The sequence below is a fragment of the Puma concolor genome, chromosome C2 (genome assembly GCF_028749965.1).
Source record: "Puma concolor isolate L17-30 chromosome C2, mPumCon1.1.hap2, whole genome shotgun sequence".
Classification (NCBI taxonomy): Eukaryota; Metazoa; Chordata; class Mammalia; order Carnivora; family Felidae; genus Puma; species Puma concolor.
Window position 1 is genome coordinate 80,067,142 of NC_141675.1, and position 22,791 is coordinate 80,089,932.

A 22,791-nucleotide genomic window follows, 5' to 3' on the forward strand; every position below is an offset into this window, starting at 1 on the left:
AAAGACTTTCGAGCCAGCATTGCTGGCTCATATAGTGAGACTACTCAGAAGTCATATAGTGAGACTACTCAGAAGCTTCCCGCTCACTGGGTCAGTCCCTGTGGATTGTTGTAAGTATGATACAAGTACTAGAAGACCCCAAAATTAAGCTACTCTTTTGTTGGGAAGGTGGAGTTCGGGAAATGTTCACAGCATCAGACACATTTGTGTTGGGTCAAGATTAAAAAAAAAAAAGAAAAGAAAAAGAGGGCTTGGTAGAAAGTGAAGGTTAGTATAAAGTGACGGGAGAAAAATGGCAGTGTAGATGGTGGGCACAACATTTGAAATTCATTACAAATGCTCTGAATGGTGTCACTGGACCCCTGTTGACATGTGGAAGAATGGTATGAGGAGATGCCATAGAGGTCATCCGCGAACAGATAGATGGCCAGGCCCTGGCACTGTCAGGGGGTGGGGCTGGAGCTGTGTCTATGAGGAGGGCAATACCAGGGTACCATGAGGTACTGGGGATGACTGTAAAATGGTGGAGTCAATTACTTGCATCTTGATGCTGAAGTTCGCATTTCTTTTACTTTCCCAGAAGTTGCCTGTTCTTTTATATCCACGGCATATCTGAAAAAGCCAGGATTCTACAGTCAACTGGCAATGTGGGATTGATCTGGAAATGTGCCTCTTTGCTTTAGAAATCACTGCATCCTATAGTAACCCATTTTTTAAAGTTCCTATTTTGGAATGACTTTAGGTTTAGAGAAAAGTTGCGAGGATAATGTTAACATACAGCTAAAATGTACACTACAAATGTGCATAGGGCATGAGAGTTTTTAAAGCTTTATTTTATCCTACTTGGTCCTGACCTGTGCTCACTTTAGTCATGTTGAAAGCAGAACAGACACTTTCATCCCCTTTCAGTAGGAGACTGAGACTCAATTAAAAAAAGTACATACACAAAACCGAGATTAGTGTTCTTCAATCCTGAGAGAAATCTTCTCATATGATTGTTAATTTGCTGCCAGGCTTCAGAACAATGACTAACCCAGACTCATGGTTTCCATATTGGTTTTGTGCTTGGCCTTAATGGTGGTTTTAGAAATGTGTAAAATATGGTCATTGCCCTTTCCTTTTTTAATATTTTATTTATTTTTATTTGAGAGAGAGAGAGGGAGAGAGAGCAAAGTGGGGATGCTGGGGTGGAGGGAGTGAGAGAGAGAATCTTAAGCAGATTCTCCATGCTCAGCGTGGAGTCAGATGCCAGGCTCGATCCCACGACCCTGGGATCATGACCTGAGCTGAAATCAAGAGTCTGACACTCAATCTACTGAGCCACCCAGGCACCCTGGTCGTTGCCCTTTCAAGGGACTCACAGTTTAATAAGTGTCTGTACATAGCCTGTGCACAAGGTACAAGGGAGGGAGAGGAAATGAAGCTCCCTACAACCAGACTGAAAAGCCAGGGTCACCACTGGCTTCAGCAACAGAAGCCTCCTGATTCCTAGTTTAGAGGCTTCCTCAATGATTCCCGTCATCCCCTTCTAAAAATGGAGAAAACTATTGCAAGCATTTTCTTTCTCTCACTTTGCATAGCACTTTATAGTATATAAGACACTCTAATGTTGTTATCTCATTGGTTGTCCTAAAACTCTGCGAGTTAGTGGGGGCAGGGCTTGATCTTAACTCTGAGAGAGTTGAGGTACCTGCAGCCCTGATGCAGGATCCGGGTTGGCGGGGCGGGGCGGGGGGGGGGGGTGGCGATGGTCGAGGTCATGCCATTCCTTCTGATACTACCTGGCCAACACTGCGCCCTTCCTATCACTGTCACCCCATCTCCGGTGCCATGCCATGGATGGAGGCCTTTATTTTTCTCTGTGTTTCCAGTGTTCTTTGTTTTTACAGACATCTGGAGGTAATCATGGAGCCCTCTCAATTAATTCAGTTCAATTAATAAATTACTGGGTGGATGTGGGGCTGCGAGTCGGCGCAGGGTGGCTTCCGGGCCTCCCTGTGCTGGAGAGCTGTTGCAATCAGGCTTGGAGAGCCCTCCTCTTCAGCAAGATGTCCGGGAAGCTCAGCCCCAGCCTGCAGGCTCCCTGGAGGGGTGACTGGCTTACCCTGACAGACAAGACATCCTTTTTCTTTCCTCACATAGTGTATTGTAATCCCATCAGAACAGTACATTGGCTGGGCTGTCCCTCCCCTCCCCCCCACCAGCTAAGTTGTTCATAAATCTTCCCTATGATACTGGCTCAGCACAGCTCCTGATGCTTGGTCACGTGGGGCTGACCTGTTCATTACAGGTGTTGAATATCCCTAGTGTCTTGCTACTAAGCGCCGGTACGGTCCCAGGCATTATGGCCAACAAAGTCCCCCCCCCCCCCCCCCCGATTTGCAAGTGCCCCCTTGGTGGGGAGCAGGACGGTTCCTCTAAGAGGGATCACTTGAAAGTATCCGGACATGCCCTGGTTATGCCCTTGTTTCAAGAATAAACTTTGGGTGCCTCCTTAATGCTGACCTAATACATTCAGGCTCCCCGGGCTAGGGTGCAAAGCTGTCTGGGCATTGGTTGCATCCCATGTTTTAGTTGTTTGCTCTCTGCTTTTCCTTATTCCCCCTCTGGTCACACCAAGCATAAGTGCTGTGTACTTTTCTGCCTGTGCCACTTTGCTGACACGGTTCGGACTGGCCTCTGCCAGTTCAGGGCCCAGTATGAGGGGCACCTCATCAGTGAGGTCTTCATTTTGCTCCCGACAAGAATAATCTTACCTTTTTCTGCATCCCAGAAACACTTTTCTTTCTTTTTTATCTCACTTAGGTAATATCACTTCATTTAGGTAACTTATCACCATGTCATTGGTTGGTAATCATTTCCATAGGTTATTGATAAAGTTGGAGCCTTTTTGCAACCTTGTTTGGTATCAGATTCTCCTTTGGGTTAGGGAACCTTTCTTATCATATCCATTTCCTGAAGAGTGTTAGTGCTAAAGAGGTAACTGTCAGAAGAAATATTCAAGATTGGTGAGGGAGTTTCTATTTTCTCCTCCCATGGTCAGTTTTTCCTGTTCCTTCCCTTCCTCCTCTTCCCGGTCCCCCCGTTTACCTTTTCTCTTTCTTCCTTCTCAGAGAGCTTTGTCAAGATTTCAAGTATGGATTAAGATGAAATTATGATGAAGCGAGAGGTGGGTTGCTTCCATTTTTGTGCTTCTGGAAACCAACCGTGTTTATTTCTTTTTAGTTTCAGATTCCGACAATGTCTCATCCGTCTTGGCTGCCACCCAAAAGTACTGGTGAGCCGCTTGGCCATGTGCCTGCACGGATGGAGACCACCCATTCCTTTGGGACTCCCAGCATTTCAGTGTCCACACAACAACCACCCAAGAAGTTTGCACCAGTAGTTGCTCCAAAGCCCAAGTACAACCCATACAAACCTGGAGGTGAAGGTAAGTGGGGGGGATTTTAGAGTTGGGTGCCCAAAGTGGGAGAGTTCAGTATAATAAGAGTGACTCATCTGTCCAGTGTTGTGTCGGAAAAAGGTTAGCTCAAGAATTCGCTGTGCTTATTGTAGTTAATAGACTGTCAAACGTTAAAAAGCATCTAGAAACTATCAAAGCGAACCTTTCTTTTAGGGACATAGAGAGTGAGACCTCTTAGGGGTTATCTGGCTGTGGTTATACAGTGAGTTTGGTCTAGAGCCAAAACTAGAACCTTGGTCTCTTCATTTGTAGCCCAGTGTCCTTCTACCGTGTTATCCTTTCACCTCATCTCATGTAGAGATGTGTCTGCTACCCAGCTGCCCCTCCCTCTTGACATGGGACAAGTGGCCCCATATGGTGCCAGGCAGTGGTCTGATTGGAAACCCATATGAAGGTACCTCACTGGAATTGTTTAACCTTCGTTGGCTATCTTTCCTCCCCTAGACTACTTAGGATAAAGTTGTCCAGAGAGCTCTGTGAGATCTGCGTTTGTAGAAGGTCATAGGCAAATGTGAATGAAACCTAGTTCTAGAGGTTGTAATGGCAGTCCATTCAGTTTTGATCAGGTAGAGTTTGATGATCCACACAAGCTCAGCATCTCAGGTGCATAGGTCCATGCACATTCACACACTGAACCTCTCAGACAGTGCAGGGTGCTGTACTCTTTGCTGAAAGAGTTTCCATATTTTTACCAGTCAATGTCAGCAGCTCATCCAAACCCATGAAATAATGACTTATAACTGACAAGCAGAAGAACGTTCCATTTATGGGAGCTGAGAGAGAGGAGACCTGAAAGGAGATTCAGTACCCCTTTCTCTGTTTTCTCCCTCATTCCACCACCACTTAGAAAAATGACCTTACGTTACCCTCTCCATGATGTTTCTTACTGCTTCTTGGGTGACGGGAGTGTGTTTCAGCAAGTTTCCGTAAGACTGTGTCACTCCCTGTCGTATGGTGCAGTCTTTCTCTTTGCTTCCTAGTCCTCTACCTGTCCCCAGCAAACACTTCATTAGTCTGTTGGTATTGTAAATAGAGTTTAATGACTTCTGGAGTCAGAAGCCTAGTCCAGATATCCAGCTTGTGTGAGATGGCTGGACGCTCAGGCAGGTGGTAGGAAGGTCAGGCATCAGCATGCACTCCTGGGCTGTGGCCATGGATTTTTTGTTCTGGGAGGAGCAACAATAAGACCATCAGAGTGCTACCCTGGAAAAACAGTATGTGACGCTCTTGGTGTTCTACTAATCTCTATGGCAGTGCCTGAGTTTTATAGGTTTCGAAGGAGGCTCCATGTCTGCTCCCAGACTTAGTGGAACTGGTTGTCTTTGTTCTCTTTAGTGGTTGCAGGACTCAGGGCGGGAATTTGGAAGAGAATCCCTCCTCATCAGGACAGGAGGGGCCATATGTTGGCTTCCTTATTTGCTTTCTCTGCATTTCCCCTGTTTGCTTACTGGGGGACTATTGTTTTGTCCCCTCATTTTGGGGGAGAACTGAAATAGACTTCTTTCTCACATGAAAGGACTAATATAGACTCCCTCCTGGAGTAGGAGGCAAACTTGTGAGGAAGCCTTGGTAAGTATGATAACTGACACACACCTGAGGGGCAGGGGAGGACGGCAGGTCCCATATTAAGTAGGCGAATACATGGCATATGTGAGAGGGAGGAGGGAAGCAGGTAGTGGTCTCCCTTCAGATCCCTCCACGCCCAATGCTATGTGTGGCAGTGGGTTGGCCCCTTGGGTGACTCTGTGCACTTATGATGCCCCACTCCCTTTGCTGTAGTCTGCGAGGTTCGTTCTCTGTCTGTCTAGTGCTCTGGGGACACTGGCATCCTCTCCAGAACACGGCAGCTCAGGACCGTGTGCTCTTTCTCAACATACCACCCCCACCTCTTTTGTCCCCGGTCAAAATCCTACTTGTATCACCTTCTCCAAAATGACCAGACATAGCCTAGATCAGAGGAAACCACTCCCATCCCTGGGAGTGGGATGTTTCCATGTACCTCTGGTTCTGTGAGCCTCACCTTTCTGCTTTTTTTTTTTTTTTTCTCCGTTATTCCTCCTGCTTTTGCTCTGCCCCTATTCAGCATGTAGGCTGTACGAGATGCTGCGCTTCTCCGTGATCGTTTTATGGCTTTCTCGTGTTACCCTGTGAGGAAAGAGTTTTTCTCACATGGAAAACCGGAAATGGGAATATGGAGAGGCGAGGTAGTTTTGTGGCTGTTCAGTGTCTGAAGCGCGGCCTTTGTCCTTCCCCAGGTGCTAAACTTGCTTTGCCCTTCTCTTCTTGGCATAGGTGGCTCTCGGGCCCCATGTGATGGTGATACTTCCTTGTAAGAATGTAAGCTTTGTTTCCCCATTTAAGCAACAAGACATGGTTTCTCCCTCGTCCTTATGTTCCTCTTGGCTCCTATTATGTTACTGTGTTTTTAGTAGGAATGATTGTGTATGGTCAAATGTATGTCTGTATGTTCTTATGTGTGTATATATTTGGATGGATGGCGGATGGCTGGATGGGTGAGTACTCGGCTCAGTAATTCTTTTCTTGCAGTAAACAGTTTGGAATATGGCATCCTCATTTCAAGCAACTCAGTCTCATTTAATTTCTGAAGTCTTGATTCTTTCTTGCACTGCTGCCAATCTCGCTCTCTCTCTCTCTCTCTTTTTTTTAATATAACCTTTTTTGAATACGTGAAAGAAGAAATTTCCCTTGCATATATACATTTTAAAGATAAATATGGGAAAGGTTCATGGATATTCAGACTTTGTTTTTAAATGAAGCTGCATCTCGTCATCTGCTCTGTATTATGACATGATATTTGTTGGAAGTGTGAGATTTGCTTTACTTTCTATTTAATTGAAATGTTAGTGCATTCTCTGTGACTGTAAACATTTTTATAATTTATGTTATTTTTTTGTCTAAATTTTTATACATTTTTAAAGTTTATATCCATTTTCCTTTTTTTTTTTTTTTTTGGTTTTTGTTTTTGTTTATTTAGAATGCTCTGTAACATTAGTGAAACCCCCAGATAGTAGGTAAGACAGTTTTGTTTTGTTTTGTTTTGTTTTTTAATTTTTTTTTTAATGTTTATTTTTGAGACAGAGACAAAGCATGAATGGGGGAGGGTCAGAGAGAGGGAGACACAGAATTTGAAACAGGCTCCAGGCTCTGAGCTGTCAGCACAGAGCCCGACGTGGGGCTCCAACTCACGGACCGTGAGATCATGACCTGGGCCGAAGTCGGCCGCTTAACCGACTGAGCCACCCAGGTGCCCCAAGACAGTTTTTACCTACAGGGTGAATTGAAGATGCCAGGGTCTTGTGCCTCAGCTCACCTATTTTCTCCCTTTGGTACATACTCTCCCTCAATTTGTAGCCCATAAAGGCTTTTCATTCATAGCTTAATTCAGAGCCTGACCTCTAAGAAGCTTAACTGCAAAGACAGAAAGTTAGAATTAATAGAAAGCATACAGTCGGCCCTTTACTGGTGTGAATGTGGGAAATGCAGGGCAGGGGGTATAAGTTGTTTGCTCAGAGGTGTGTGGCCTGCTCAGGGCTGAGCTCAGGTCCCCTCTGTCTGAGTCTAGACTTATCCAGGACCTCTTAACTATATTCTGGAGAGGACTCTTTCTCACTCCACCATAACCTCTTTATCCATCTCGTAGAATTCTTATCACAATTCTTATCACAAGCCTTCCAACAGACTTACTTGTAAATGAGCCTGTCTCCTTCAGTGTACTTGAAGCTTTTGGAGACAGGGACTGCGTGACTCATGCCTTTGCTCCCAATGGCACCAGCGGCACCCCTGCCACACAGTAGGTGCTCTGTAATGTTTGGGGTGGTGGTTAGGCCACAGCAATATAAACCTGCTTCTTCAGGCACAGATCCCAGCTTCATAGCTACCCATCAGGCATGCCAGTTCTAGAGCCCGACCCACCTGTTTGAATTACTTTTACCCTCCTATACCCATTCCTTGAGCCTTTTAGTCCAGGAGTTGTTGAGCCACTGCCACCTGGAAGTTTTCCATTCCATTTCCCCACCTTAGTTTTATGTCTGCAATCTCTGGGGTTTGCTTTCTCATTTTTAAACTCGGGCTGAGAATGGCCAAGTACCCACATGTTTTCCACATCAGCTTATATTTATGTGATCCCATATGTCATGATTTTCTTAAAAAAAAAAAATATTTATTTAAGTCATCCCGGCGCCTGCTGTAAGGTTTAGGTCCATGACCCCAAGATCAAAAGTCGTGTGCTCCATCGACTGAGCCAGCCAGGTGCCCCAACTCTCATAATTCGTTTATAATGAATTCTGCTAATGACCTTTCTCTAAAGAGCTTTGGCACACTTAAAAGTGGGGTATTGTTTTTCCCAGTTAGTAGCTCTTTAGGCCTTCAGATACTCATATTTTGCTCATTGTTCTCAAACTTTCCACTGATCTTTTTTTAACAACTTGTGTTCCTTCTGTCCTCTTTGAATGACCCTGCATTTCCAAATGCCTTTTCATGTTTAATACAGTAGCCTTCATATTTTTTTTTATTAAGTTGTGCCTTCTTACAAAGTTTATCCTGTTAAATGTCCACATCATTTTTTTGTGGAATGTTGCTATGTATGTATGATTTTGTCTCATCATCTTCTATTTTAGACTGATGAGAACAAGATAATGCATTTTTTTTTTTTCTGGTCTCGAAAGTAGTAGCCAGTGATTATCTTTATACTGTAATCTGGATCTTCTGTCTGCTCCAAATTTGCAAAATAAATCAATAAACAAACAAACAAACAAACAAAACCAAGAACACAAAGCCTTAGACTATGATGGCAGAACAGGGTATTGATCTTTCTTTTTCTGTTTTTGGTAGATACCAAAGTAATTGAGCTTTCCCACTTTACTAATATGTTATTTTCTTGAGATGGTTCTGAAATTTTCCTGTAATTGCAACTCTGGGAATTGGAAAACAAACGCGCGCGCGCGCGCGCGCACACACACACACACACACACACACACACACACAATCTCTTTTTCTCTTTTAATACTTTGGCTGAATGAAATGTGATAATTACAATAGCTTATCATAGAGAATAATTGGTAATGTTTCCAAGTTTGTAAATTTGGGGTTGTCTTGTGGTCTGAAATTTACGTTCTCCAATCTCTATAAAGTTCCTTTAAAGAGCATTTTTTATGTAAGAATTTTGAAAAATTAAATCCCTAGGGTGCAAATTCAAGGTAACACTTTCAGTAGAATCCCTTTGCATTTGTACAGTCCTTTATAGTTTACCCCACACTTCCGTATTCTTTGTCATTTAATTCTTCAAAGGTGATTCTTGCTGTAGCTCTCTGAGTTAGGTAGAGCAGATGTTCTTGCCATTTTGCTGAGTGCTAAACTACCAGAAGTGAAATAACTTATTTAATAATCATGTAGCTAGTAAAATAATAGAGCTAACCTTTACTTTTCATATCTAGGGCTCTTTCTGATGTTAAGGGGTTCTATTTATTGGAGATTGGGTTAGGCAGCTTCATCCACTTTAACTCCATGATTTTTTTATTACATGATTCTTCTTGGAGTTAATTTCAAAGTGGTTGTTCTTTTCACAAACTATTTCCACCCGTATTACCTGATTTACTTCTATATAATATAGATAAGACCTCTGCTTTCAAGCTTCGCCTACCTTGCTTCACCTAGACTTGAAAGGTCTGATCAGAGTGGTTGAAATGAATTCTAGTCAATGAGGGTCCTAAACCTGAAAACTTGATGCTAGATCTCTCCATGCTTTCTGCTCCCGTGAGCTTATTAATCCATTTCATGAAAGGGGAATAGTTTTTAGGTGATTTGCTAATCTGGAGTAGATGGGAGTAGCTGGAATAAATTGCCATCACAACTGAATTCCCCATGATGGAGATGGCAGCCAGTCTTCCTTCATTTCTGCTTTCTTGACAAAGCCATTCTTCATGGATTAATCACAACATCTTTGAGCAGCAGGAGTAGAAAAGAGTTTGAAGTTCTTGTAATCCAGTCCTTCCATTTGCCAGATGTGAAAACTCAGTCTAAGAGGGAAGGGAACTGGCTTCCCAAGGTTATCCAAGAGTTTTGCGCTGAACTGGAGCCAGAGCCCAGGTTTCCCAAATGTGCTCATTCCACTGTATCTCCATTGTCTCAGATTGGAAAAGGCAAGACAGGCTTTGTTCGTAGGAATCGGGAAGTCATGGGTTATTGATACTTGGTAGAGAACTAGCCATTAGTGATGTGAAGTGATGTAAACTGGTTAGGCTGGACATATTTGTTTTCTCAACAGAAGTGAAAATGTGAGGGAAACAGATGGCCCCCGATGACAATATATTTAAAGAAATAATGTAGCATGGGTTTTCTCTACCATTTTTGTGTTTAACCTATAAGCCAATTTGGTGCTGCTTCTCTTCTTACGGTTAGTAAACTTTTTTTGTTGTTTGTAAAAACTTAGAATAGTAGGTGGCAGAAAGTGTAGGGGAACTGACTGTGAATTCTGAACAGTCATATCTAAATATTTAGACTCACAGTGTGCTATCTTGTCTCTGGAGTCCTATAGTTTCTGTCCCCTGCCACCAGAGGTGAATCTGGCCTGCGACTTTGCAGGTACAAACGTGAAACATCTTATTTCTGTAGTCCTGACAGTCCTGTTAAGTTGCCAGCAGTCTTACAAGAGCGATTGCAGCTTCTTAGACGTTTGTTATAATTATGCATGGGCTGTCATAAGGACAGTCACAAAGTCACTGAAACATCAGGAACTCTAATGAGACTCGGGCTTGACTGGCATGCCCCGTTTCTGGTTCAAGGTAAGCGTGTTGAGCCTCGTCTATGACTGTGGAGTGCTGTACATGAGTTTTCATTTTCAGAGCCTCGGCGGGGTGTGTGGGGAGGAAAGGACAGCTGTTCATTCATTAAAGGGTCAGATAATAATTGTATTAATTTGATCTTCACATCACATCTTCCTGAAGAGAAAAGGATTTGTAATTTCTTTGGGTGACATTAGATTTTACCAAATATTCACAGGCCTTACTGACACTTGAAAGAGCCAAGATTCATGCTGATTTGGGGGGCAGGGCATTTACATTCAAGCCCCAGTTTCACTACTTGACCTTGGTGATGTTTTCTATTCCACATTTCCTTAATATATAAAATTAGCTGGTGATATTATCTTACAAGATTGTTTTGAGCATCAAATATAACAGAGGATGAAAATGTTTTATAAACCATAAAATATCTTAACAACTCTAAGGAATTACCATGGTGTACTTATTCAACAATCATTTACTTAAAACAGATTTTGTGTTAGGCTGTCTTCTGGGGGCTGAAGGAATGGCAGTGAGCAAGACAGAGATTAATCCCTGCCCTCATGGAACACACTTCTTGCTATAATAAAAATAACATTGTTTTTAATCCTAATAACTAACATTGAAAAAATAGTATTTACTTAATAAATGCACCTCAGAATCTTACTACATGCTATAATAATTATTCTAAATTATAATTCTAGTAGTATAATATGACTAATACATGTGTAGTGGTATAGCTAGAATTATTAGTAATAAAGTTATATTGGTAAAGATTTTTTTTTATAAAATTTTTTAATCTTTATTTATTTTTGAGAGAGCATGAGCGGGGGAGAGGCAGAGAGAGAGGGAGACACAGAATCTGAAGGAGGCTTCAGGCTCTGAGCTGTCAGCAGGGAGCCCTATGTGGAGCTCAAACTCATGAACTGTGAGATCATGGCCTGAGCCGAAGTCAGACGCTTAACTGACTGAGCCACCCAGGTGCCCCTATACTGATATAGATGATCAACTTCAAATAGCAATGATAGGAATCACAGTGCCTCAACTGTGAAATTCCAGAGGCTGGATAAATCTTAAAAATTATCTAATGCAACCCTTTCGTTTCTGAGATGAGGATCATTATTTCACTAATACATTTCTAGAAGGTGTAGGGCCTTTGCCCTAGGAGTGCTGTAAATAACAAACAAAATTGTTGACTGCAGGCAGGGGTTATTACTCCAATATTAGAGGTGCAGAGGTTAGGTGGCTTGTTCAATATAAGAGAACAGTAAGTGGCGAAGCTGAGCTCTGATCCTCTGGATTCCTTCCAGGGTTGCCACAGTTTTGTGTCACTGATGCGTTTTGGGTGACTTGTTTAGGAGCTCTGGTGATAGAATTAATTTATGTGGACAGAGTCGAGTAGATGTTTTAGGACAAAGAGAAGTTAATTCATGTATTGTTAACAAAATCTCTTATTTTGTAACCTGTCAGCATAATGAACTATGGAAGTAGATTCCTTAATAAGGTGCTAGATTCCTCATGCTTTTTGTCTGGCTTTGGAAGTGGTGAATAATGTGGTGTTGTGTGGTGAGGTGCTCTTGAATCTTATTTATTTTTATTTATTTTGAGAGAGAGAAAGACTGAGTGTGTGTGCATGAGCGGGGGAGGGGCAGAGAGAGAGAGAGAGAGAGAGAGAGAGAGAGAGAGAGAGAGAGAAGAGAGAATCCCAAGCAGGCTCCAAGCTGTCAGCACAGAGCCCAAGGCAGGATTCAGTCACATGACCATGAGATCATGACCTGAACTGAAATCAAGAGTCATATGCTTAACCTACTGAGCCACTCAGGTGCCCCCTAGTTTATTTTTAAATTATGTAAATACGTAGTAATATCGTCACTTCATATTTTAAATCTAAACAAAGCTTAATTTCTTTTTTGAAAATAAAAGTAAATATAGAAATACAATAAAATATTACCATACATCTATTAGAATGGCTGAAATTAAAAAAAAAATCATATGCTGTAGGGATGAGGAGACACTGGATCACTCATATGTTGCTGGTAAGAATGTGTAAAATTGTGTAACGACTCTGTAAAACTTTGGCAGCGTCTTTCCTAAACATGTCCTGAGCATATGATTTAGCAGTTGCACTCCTGGGAATTCAATTCAGAGACATGAAAAGTTATGTTCACACAGAAACCTGTACATGAATGTTCATAGCAACTTTTTTTCATGATGACTAAATACTATAAAGGCAATGTCCACATGTCCTTCATATAGGTAAATGTTTCAACAAAGTCCAATATCTCCAAACAATGCATTAATACAGTTCATCAATAAAAAGGATTGCACTATTGATAATATGCAATAACCTGGATTGACCTCAACAGCTTTATGCTTAATGAAAAAAGAAAAAGTCAGTCTCAGAAGGTTACATATACGGTATGATTCCATTTATAAGACATTCTTGAGATGACAAAACTCCAGAGATGGAGAACACATTAGTGGTTGCTAGGGAACAGAAATGAAGGATGGAGTGGGGCAGGAGTGGGTGTTCATACCAAGAAAAAGCAACAGGGAGTCTTTCTGTGATGGTGGAGCAGTTCTGGATCTTGGTTGTGGAGGTAGTTGCACGGATCTATGCATGGGATGAACTGGAATAGAATTATATATACGCACAAATGCATGTGGGTCAAAAAATGGCGGGAACTGAGTCAGGGCTAGCTAACAGTAATGCAACAATGTCAGTTTCCTGGTTTTGATGTTGTATTCTACCATTATCAGATGTTACCACTGGAAGAAACTGAGAGTCTAAATAATTTTTACAACTTTCTATGAGTTTATATGCATGGATGGATGTATTTAAAAATGGTTTCTTCTCCTTCTCAAGTGCCATCTTGCATGCATATTGAATTCTCTTACCACACTTTCATGATTACTGTTATAATGTATGGTTTAAACAATGGTCAAAGCTGGCCAGTCATCAGAAAGACTTGGGGAACATTTTTTTTTAAAGAAAAGAAAACACACAAGCCCTGGGGCTCATGTCAGTACCACAGATTTAAAATCTCAAGGCATGGGCCCCAGGAATCTGCATGAAGACAAAACAAAACAAAACAAAACAAAACAAAGCAAAACTCCCCATATAATTCTGATTGAGACTCAATTGAAGTTTGGGAGCCATTCATTTGTCTCAATAACTCCAGGGGCCAGTGTTTTAATGCCTTTTGAATCTTCTGCAGGTCTTGGGAGTACACAAACTCTCCTCAGTTAATGGCAGTGGCTTTTGAAGTCTTAAGTATCTTTTATCATGTGAACAATGTAGAGGTTCAGGGACTCAAATCATTCTTCACCTTGCTATGGTTTTCCTTCTGTGCTTTTATCATCATAACATAGCTTTTTGCATATGTTGTCTCAAGGAATTTTAATTGGGATCCAAAAACAGAAGAAAGGAGATTAAAAAAAAAAAAAGATTCTTCTAGAATACTCAGCGATGCCCAAGCTTGTGCATTATAGAGCACTTGCTATTGTGTTACTTCAGGAAGGGATGCTTGAAATCTCAGCTGATTTTGGGTCACGACAGGCCTATGTAAATCATCTATAAATGGATTCATTATGGATATTATAAAAATAAATCTGACACCTGAGCCTTTGGGCAAATATACCATATAAAGAAACCATACCCTGGAACAATGATTGACCCTAGGAACTGTAAGACAAAAAAAATCATGGTATTATATTTTTATCATCCTTTCTTAAATTTACTGTTGCCAGAGTCTGGAAGGCTGAGCACAGCACTAGAGAGAGAAGAGTATAGGTCCCTGAGATGTGGCACTTCAGGCTTCCTAGCACTTTGACCACCAGTATTCTCTCTTCCCATCCATTCTTTACATTGCTTTGTATGTTGCTGATCTCAAACAGAATAGATGGTCTGCTGCACAGGAAGCAATGAAAGAAGCACTTTATTGTAAAATATTCATTACAACTTGCAGCTTTAAAGATGTGTGTGTGTGTGTGTGTGTGTGTGTGTGTGTGCGTGTGTGTGCGCGCGCGCATGTGTGTGTGGATATGAGTAGATTTCAAATGCCTTTCCCACATAATATCTAGTCCAGTTGGCACAATATCCTGTAACATTATGGTTCCTACATTATTATAGTTCCTAAAGACAAATGAAAAATCTAAGATTCAGAGGACCCACAGTAAGGCTTATAAATGTAGAAGCCACATTTGACCAGATTTTGGTACTTCCCCTTAAGTAAAATATTGGTAATATAGAATAACAATTGTGTAATAATCAACAATTATTACTACCACTAAAACAAGTTCTCTGGCAGAACATTGTCATAAGGATGTGAAAAACTTTTTTAGTAGATTTATTATCCTATTTCATCTAAAATCCACTCTGCTTTACTGTTAATCTTTGGCTACACGGTAAAAGATAGGTATCATCACTCTCAATCTGCAGAGAATATAATATAAAGTGAAACAACCAGCACAGGGCAAAGCTGGGATTTGAATCCCTGTCTCCTAACTCCATGTGTAGACTTTTTCTTAGCACTACACTGCATCTGGTTTTAATGCTATTAGTGTTTTATCTTAAAAGAAGAAAATCTTATCGCTGTTATTTCCCCATTACCCTTTAGAGCTGTTTGAAAACTGAAGTCGTCCAAATAACGTGCAAAAATCCATTAGAATCACGTGTGCATTGGCGTGTACAGGATAATGTATAGAAGTAAAAAAAAAAAAAGCCAAAGTAATGTCAAGAAGACATTATTTCAGAAAGCGCTTCAATAACTATTTGAAATCTCTGTTAGGTTGCATGAATTATGCCATCTTGCTTAAACTTGTTAGATATCATTGGTAGTTTTATTGGCATTAAAATGAAATTTCAATGACATGTAAATTTGCTGTTTTTGTTAGTGATCTGTTCATATATATAATCACAATATGGATTTTATCAGGTACTTCCTTCCAGTATTCAGGTACTACTTTCCTAAATAAAAATTATTTACTAGGAAAGAAATGGCCAAGGTACATGATATGTCACTAGAAATATCGCCATTTGAGGTGACCGTGAAGTGTCACGTATGCCCATTAAATGTAGTCCCTGGTAGATGGATTTTACTTTTTCATACCTCACCCTCTGCATTTATTTCAGTTCCTCTAGTGGGGACAAGTCAGATATGCCTCATGACATTTTAATTTAATAGGGCTCTATAAGAGATAGGAAGCAAGTAAAAACACATCCTAATCCTTAAGCAGTTTATATTTTCATTAGAAACTTGACATATGAAAATGACCAGTTAACTAACAATATAAAGCTTTAAATTCTGTGAGGTGGCTCTATGATTATTTTCTCAGAGGACTCAGAAAAAAGAGTTTACTTGGGAGCAGGACAGGACTGGAAGGCTAAAAGAGGGAAGACTCATGGCAGGCGGTGGTTAAGCACGGAGACTCCAGCATCGGATAGATCTTGGTTTAAGTTTTGATTTTACCCCTAATTCTCTGGGAACTTGGACTAATTAGGTTAAGTAGCTGCTTAAGCTGTCTCAATTTGTTCTTACTTTAAATAAATATATATGTCAAAAATTATATATATATATATATATATATATATATATATATATATATATCTTAAAAATATATCTCAAAGAGTTGTTTTCAAAATCCAGTGAATACATGGACATAGTATGGCACAAAATAATCGCTAAGTCAGTGGAAGCTGCTGTTGTTACTGTTGCTGTTATTATTAAAATTAAAATGTGGGTATTAGCTCTGGGAATCATAATCCATAGTTTTTACAACCATAGATTTTTAAATTATTACTGTCCAAATGTAACTCTCGCCGATTGTTTTTGAAAATAGCCTTAGTTTTATTCTTTTTTGTGCTTTGGTGATGTTTTTAGGATTGAATGTCTTAGTTTGACCTGCTAGAATTGTGATGTGTTGATACATACTATTTTAAAATTGTAGAACTTGTTTCTCAGAGACTTTACTTGAACTATGCCATGAAAAAAAAGATTCATATTTATTGTCTCTTTAAGAAGTAGCATTTTTATTATTGAACTATCGTTACAGATAATAATGTAAATGAAAGTTATATAGAACAAACAATATAAACTGGTAATTTTTATTAATTTTTAAAATCTTTTATTTTCCAACTTATTCAATGAGGCAGAGAGATTCTAAATTTTTTTTTTCAATGTTTATTTATTTTTGGGATAGAGAGAGAGCATGAACGGGGGAGGGGCAGAGAGAGAGGGAGACACAGAATCGGAAACAGGCTCCAGGCTCTGAGCCATCAGCCCAGAGCCTGACGCGGGGCTCGAACTCCCGGACCGCGAGATCGTGACCTGGCTGAAGTCGGACGCTTAACCGACTGCGCCACCCAGGCGCCCCTAATTTTTTTAAATTTTTTTTTTTCAACGTTTATTTATTTTTGGGATAGAGAGAGACAGAGCATGAACGGGGGAGGGGCAGAGAGAGAGGGAGACACAGAATCGGAAACAGGCTGGCAGAGAGATTCTAAAGATGTTATTAATTATATTTTCTGAGAAAAAAATTAATTAGGAATTTTATCTCGCGTCCCGCTCATCCCCAGGATTCATATTTGGGATTTAGCCAGTGCCCTGAAATTGTGTTTAAACTTGGTCCATGTGTATGTCTCTTTTCACAGAAAGTGTCCGTATGTCATCAGACCCTCAAGGAGATGCTTAGCTCACTCATTAAGAAAGATAACATCCCTTGTCTAAGAGGTCACCAGTCTCTCAATCCAGTTATATTGCTTTTGTTTAAGTAAAAGCCAGATTTTCATTTTCATCTCACCAGATTTAGAAGGCACTGTTTGAACAGAGAACTGAGTATTTTGTGGTGGCATTGGAGAGGGTTTCTAATATTTATCAGAAAATATAATGCACATACAAAATAATGTACACTGTATGTGCAATTATATCACGATATATGGTTTTGATATAGTTTCGTATACATTTGCACATCTTCTCTGGACAGCACCCATCCAAGGTGAGGCGTAAGTTCTTTCTTCTGAGAGCGAGGCTGGGCGGGGATAGTGACACCATTTGGTATTTGAGATCAAGTCTCCATGATGAGATGGCTTGGACCTGGTCTTACAGGTAGAGAACAGTCAAGAACAGATTCCAGAATAACTCGTCTGAACCCAAATCAGGTCCTTTATACTGCAACATGTTTTCTGTTGCTTAGCATAGAACTATTACCCATACAGTTTTACTTATTTCTCTTCTATGTGAATTTAAAATGTCATATTTGTTCTGCTTCCATTATTGCAGTTTTGAACGATGATTCATCAGTGCAGTGGCCTATTTTAGTGAACCACAATAGCTTGGGTAGAAAGGAAAAAAAAAAAAAAGATTCAACATACTCAGGAATGGAAAGCAGCCATCTTTTTATAGCTAAAATTGCAAACATCTGGCAATTACTCTATTCCACCTCCCTTCAAAAAAGAAGAATCATTCCTTCAACTGGAGCCTGCCGCTGTGTTTAATCAAGGCAGCTCTGCGGGCCTCAAGGGGCAATAGGTTTTGATTCAAGGAGGCCATTGCTTAACCTAGTTGGCCTGAGTCTCGTTTGAAAGTACACTATTTAATGCTCTCCATATGGTACTGTATTATATAATGATAATAATGGTAATATGGCAATTAATGGCTGTAGAAAACCCCCTTTTGCTTTTCTGCCCTGGCTAATTTGCGGTGGCTCTTATGGCAGCTTTTATATTTTGAAAGCTAACTGGTCAGGTCAACTTTGCCTCTCTCTTTATTCTCTGATGCTTTTTGTGCTCCTGAACAGAAGGTTCAACGATACCAGTACCACCGACAGTCACCAACTTGATTTCATTATAAAGCGATCTAATACGATGTTGAAGGAACAAATCCATTTCTTTTTAAAGCCTGTCAGTGATCTTCGAGTCACAAAGCAGTCACCATGGTTATGGTCCCTTAGTACCCCACCCTTATTTCTTATTGTGCTAATTGTTTGTGAAACTTAGTTCTTCCCTCACTGACAAAAGTCAGCTCTGTTGGCAGGGGAAGTGAGAATGGCTGGTGGTTTGCAATAAGGGCTGAGAATCAGAACTTCTGCATTTTTCTCTTGGGGCTAATGCCAGCTTTCGCTCTGGCCTTGACCGATGCATTTACCTTTCTCTTCCTCTAGGTCAGTGAAGGGTAGAGGTGGACTTTTCTTTCCCAGGTTCTGATAACCTTATTACCACTGTTCCCTTTTGCTGTGGAGAATCTTGGTCAATGATCCTCAGTAACTTTGAAGGCACAGAGAAGCTGTAGTAGGAAAAAAAAAAAAAAAAGAAAAACAAGGTTCAAAAGATTGGTGATTTTCAAAAACAACCTCAAGTACTAAAAATAGGCTGTTTTCTAGTGTTAGCATATTACGGTACTTGGAAATCATAGACATTCAATGGGGGCTCTCGGCTTATTTTATATACCTGGCTTCTACTCTTATGCCTTTGGTAGAACTTTGTTCAATACCGAAAGCCACAGCTTTTCCCTTGATACAAGAATTTTGCTGCGTGGTCTCCCCTGCCAGTCTTCCCCAAGTCCCAGTGAAGTTTGCAAACATCTAATTCACTTTAATACAGCTTTGGAAGAGGTAAGAATGTAACTAGGGAATTTTCTGGTTAAAACCAAAAAAAATGAATGAATGAACAAATGAATAAATGAATGCATGAACGAAATAAAAACAAGTACCCCCTGACAACATAAAATGCGTATCTTACTCAGTACACCTATTCCATGCAGGGCCTTAATGGTCTCTGGAATGTCAAAATATGTGTATCTTCTTTTCTTTGTCTGTATCCAATATATTATTGATAGTTCTGGCCTTTCTCCCTCGTGAGCACATCTTAGAACTTGGACTCGTTTATTACAAGCTACAACACTAGCTTGTTCGCCTTTCTCCTTGATGACCTTGCTGATGTGGAGAAGGGTATGCCAGTATCCCTTCCTTTTTGTTGTACGGCTTAAAGTCTGCAGACTTCCTAGAATACAGCCAGTGCAGTACTGCAAGCGTTTTAATAAATGTGTCTCTATGGTTTTCCACCCTCACTACACTTAACAATCACCGGGGACCTCCAAAAAATACCAAGACTAGGGTCTTATTCTCAGATATTCTGAAGTAATTGGTCTAGAATTGGCACCATTTTTGGGGAACACTTCTCTGGTTTCAAGAACTACTGAGGTGGACCAGTGTCTCACCTGATACTGAACACCTGATAAATCATCTTTCCCAAGGTGTCCCTACAGGTTTTCTTGGATATTTCTAATGGAGGAAACTGAAACTCTTTGTTCTGTCTTTGGACAGCTCTGATTTTATGGAAAGTTTACCTTAATTTTGACTTGAAAGCTGCCTTTAAAAAATGTGGGCATATCTCTTAGTCTTCTAAGTTTATAATCTCTGCAGAGTTTAGTTAGTGCTTAAAGCTGTCAACACCTGTTCTCCAAGAAAAACAACAACAACAATAGAAAACCAGCTGTACAATCTGGTCGCATCTCTCTGATTGTGACCCAGTCCTTGTTAAATGGGCCCTCTCCCTTCATCGCTTTTGAGTTACACATCTCTGGGAAAGGAACGGGGAAGAGCAAACAGACAAACCAAATAGGTACTTAGTCTGGTGAGGTAACGTCAAGAGCTACCTTGTCACCTAGACTGTTTGGCTTTGCGAGCAGGGACTCTGCTGGGCACCATTAAATTCACAATGCCTACCATGGTTGAGGCACAGAAGAAGCATTCAGTGAATATCTATCGAATAAATAATAGTTACAAAGTTTATGAAGGTGGCTTGGTTCAGATTGAGTCTCCTAAAACTGACAGTTTTACATGTAATAATACTTGAGACAATACAGTGGGAGTAGTTCCCTTTTGCAGACGGAGTAAGGCTTAAAATACCTACTCACAAATTTAGTAAGAGATACGAGGGTTCTATATCCAAACAACAACAGCAAAACTAGAATAACAACTCTGAAGCTCCCTGGAGGGATGTAAACTTAGTAGCAATCGCCCTGGTGCAGATATGTCCTCTTACTATGTCTTAAGTTTGCTCTGGCTTGAATATACAGCGGAGGTGAGAACAGATTTTATTTGTAGTGTTACCTGTGTTACCTTTAGATTAAAAAGGTATTTTCCCATATTTAGGTGGAAACTGCTGCCCCTCCGGTCTACTTTTGGTCCCAGCTCTGCCCTTAAAGCTTGCAGTCCTTTGCTGATAGGAATCCTTTCACGCCTCTAAGATAGCGATCTATCCCTCATCTCCCCCTCCTCCCCTCCTTCAAGCTGGACATTTCCATTACAGTGTTTCTAAAACTTTAAAAACATTAAAAAAAAAACCTGAGTTCTAGGGGTGCCTGGGTGGCTCAGTCAGTTGAGCGTCCGACTTTGGTTCAGGTCATGATCTCACGGTTTGTGGGTTTGAGCCCCATATCAGGCTCTGTGCTGACAGCTCAGAGCCTGGGGCCTGCTTCAGATTCTGTCTCCCTCTCTCTTTACCCCTCCCTCGCTCATGCTCTGTCTCTTTCTCTCTCTCAAAAATAAACATTAAAAAATTAAAAAAAAATACAAGATTGTGAGTTATAATTGGCATATAGCCAATGTTAGTTTTAGGTATACAACATAATAGTTTGATATGTGTTTATACTGCAAGATGATGACCACAGTAAATTCAGATAACATCCATCACCATGTGTAGTTATGCTATTTTTTCTCTTGTGATGAGAACTTTTAAGATTTAATCTCTTAGTAAGTGTCAAAAATCCAATACAGTATTATTAACTTTAGTCACCATGCTGTATGTCATATCCCTAGGACTTGACGTATCTTGTAACTGGAGGTTTATACCTTCTACCATCTTGAATTATTTTTATCCAGCCTATCCTAGAAAGACGCTTCTGTCAGGACCCAAAACTGAACATGATGCCACTGACTGCAGATGGAGAATGGCAAATTTCTTTAAGAGAATTCCTTTTCCTAAACAAACATGCAAGTACCAAGAGCTGCCATTACAATCGTTAGCATAGCTTGTTGGACTCACTTATGGCATTGTTCTTTTTAAATAAAATACTGATATGTGTATGTGTATTTACTAATACATATATAATATATGTACTGATACTGTGTGACATTTTTATGGTTGACATTTAAAAAATAATGTGTGTGTGTGTGTGTGTGTGTGTGTATATATATATATATATATATATATATATACACACACACATTTTTAATTGTTTATTTATTTTTGAGAGAGAGAGACAGAGTGCAAGCAGGGCAGGGTCAGAGAGAGAGAGGGACACAGAATCGGAAGCAGGCTCCAGGCTCTGAGCTGTCAGCACAGAGCCCGATGCAGGGCTTGAACTCACAGACCTCGAGAACATGACCTGAGCCGAAGTTGGACGCTTAACTGGCTGAGCCACCCAGGTGCCCCTATATTTTTCAAACACTTTTTTTCGGGGTTCCTGGGTAGCTCAGTGGGTTAAGTGTCCAACTCTTGATTTGAGCTCGGTCATGATCTCACCGTTCATGGGATTGAGCCTTGCGCTATCAGCACAGAGCCGGCTTGGGATCCTCTCTCTCTCTTTCTCTCTCTCTCCCTCTTTCCCTTACCCCCACCCCCCTCAAAATAAATAAGGACACTTAAAAAAATAAATAAGCAACTGTTTTTTCCTTACTCTAAGTGGAAAAGAATACAAGGTCTTGGAAGGTAGTAAGGGCAAAAATGAATTTAGATCATTCCTATGATTAGATTAAGCAGTCTGATTACTGCAAATAAGAATTACAGTTGAATAAATCAGTTGGGGTTCATGGAATCCAAGCAAGTTGAAATTTTGAGGAAACAACCTGGAAAAGCTAGAGTGCAGAATGAGTAATAGTAAAAGCCAAACTAAGGTTATTAGGAAACTAATCAGAATTACCTATATGATCCTTCTTTGCAATGGCTCTCCCCGGTGTATCTTGTCCATGGGTTTACCTTGATGTACATCTCCTTAATTTTTATTCTTACGTTCTTTTTATTTTATTTTACTTTTTTAAAGAAAGAAGGATAATCTGTTACTTTTCTGCTGCCTGTGCTGATGAATTATTTGGGTGTTGCAGTTACAGGCTACCGCTACCTGGTTGCAGTGTGCCTCGAGCATAGATTGACTGGAAAAATGAACCAGACTCTTCAAACTTCACCTACACAATCAAGGTGATGAAGCAGCAGCAGTCATTCCACAGTTCTACCCACCTCTGTGATTTGCGAGTCCATGTGCTTGTTTAGGATTAATGTAAAGAACACAGAATGAGTGATAGAGGCAGGTGATTCAACACTCATACACATCTGGAGAGATGGCAAGTTCATCTCCTGAAACTTCTGAATATCCCTCTGTGCCACCCTGAGAAGGCACAGGCATAATTCAACACCCAGTAGATGAGGCCCCATTCCATAAAATTGAAAGCACTTTTACACCATCACTGATCACTTCGAGTCCTCTCCCCATCCCAGTTTGGGTATTTTAGGGGAATAGGTTTTATTTATTGTGG

The 22,791-nt window shown here is 40.6% G+C and overlaps 1 protein-coding gene across 9 annotated transcripts in view; it reads left to right on the forward strand.

Moving 5' to 3' along the window:
* Nucleotides 1-22,791, forward strand: part of LPP (LIM domain containing preferred translocation partner in lipoma) — a 679,749-nt gene that overhangs the window by 224,716 nt on the left and 432,242 nt on the right. For all 9 annotated transcript variants that reach the window (XM_086674971.1, XM_086674973.1, XM_086674968.1 and 6 more), the window contains one exon: nucleotides 3,226-3,430. In XM_086674971.1, coding sequence (XP_086531097.1) covers nucleotides 3,241-3,430 — 190 coding nt within the window. In that variant the 5' untranslated portion in view covers nucleotides 3,226-3,240. The remainder of the gene's footprint in view (nucleotides 1-3,225; nucleotides 3,431-22,791) is intronic.